Genomic DNA, 1,073 nt, shown 5'->3' on the forward strand with positions numbered 1-1,073 from the left:
GCGAACTCGGCAGTAATCTTAAAAATACATCCGAGATATCTTCCGTGTCTTCCGTCGTCAAGAAGCACGATCTCGAAGACGATTTCGTGATGCCTAATCGCTGCCATTCGAAGAACGACAAAATGACAGACATTTTAAAGACGTGGTCGGGAATCTCTTCCAAGATAAATAAGTATGGTTTTATGAGAGAATTGACGAATATTCGACCCAATTCCTCGAAAAAAAGCGAAACTGAAACTCTGAAGAGGAAAGGTCAAATATTCTATAGTCCCTCGGAAAGCGAGGGAAAATATAAATCGAAAAATAATATGCCGCTGATCTGCTCGAGTCCTTTGGAGGATGTTAACGACAAAGATATGGACTATGACGAGGATCCTCTTGACAATATCTTGACGAATTCTCGTGATTCGAGTAATGCTAGCAATAATAGTTACAAGAATTTACAAGTCGATTTGTACGATTTCGAGAACGAAGATTGCAAATTTGAATTATCCTCAACTTTATCGCAATCGTTGAGTTCTTCCTCGAGATCGTTGTGTGACGACACGTCGAGCAGTCATGCCAATGACAATTTGCTGTTAGAGTCATCCTTCCAAGACATTACCGTTGTACCTTCCAAAGATGTTTTAAACGATCACAAGAATCCTCAGGCTGTGGAACAGATATTAAAACCCTGCTCCGACTTCAATCGAGAATCGCCGCGAGTGATCGGCGTTTCGCTGAAGCGGCCGATCGAGATCGACAATGATACCTCCGTGACATGGATACCGGTGCTGGACGAGAAGTTGCCGCAAAAGAAGTCATTGAAGAAGATACTGTCAGTGTTTAATCGAGCTAAGCTATCGTTAAATCACAGGAAGATCGGCAAGAAATCGAAGGAGAAGCAATCGAAGAAACAACATATTTTTGACTCGGGATTTATCGAACAATGTCCGTCTGTGTCATCTTCCTCTTCCCAACAATCCTGGCACTCTGATGCCAGTCACGTCGACGACGAGCCATCGACGCAACCGACTTTCGGAACATTTGGCCGTCCGAAATGCGTCAGTGAGCATTGCACTGAGAGGACGGTC

The 1,073-nt window shown here is 43.7% G+C and overlaps 1 protein-coding gene across 1 annotated transcript; it reads left to right on the forward strand.

Moving 5' to 3' along the window:
• Positions 1-5: 5 nt before the first annotated feature.
• Positions 6-1,067, forward strand: LOC115239016 (the record flags this gene model as incomplete). The annotated part of the gene is made up of 1 exon (XM_029813346.1): positions 6-1,067. A coding segment is annotated over one exon (1,062 nt), but the record flags the coding sequence as incomplete, so codon positions are not given.
• Positions 1,068-1,073: the final 6 nt, after the last annotated feature.

This window comes from Formica exsecta, unplaced genomic scaffold (assembly GCF_003651465.1).
Source record: "Formica exsecta isolate Colony F162 unplaced genomic scaffold, ASM365146v1 C16382395, whole genome shotgun sequence".
Classification (NCBI taxonomy): domain Eukaryota; kingdom Metazoa; phylum Arthropoda; class Insecta; order Hymenoptera; family Formicidae; genus Formica; species Formica exsecta.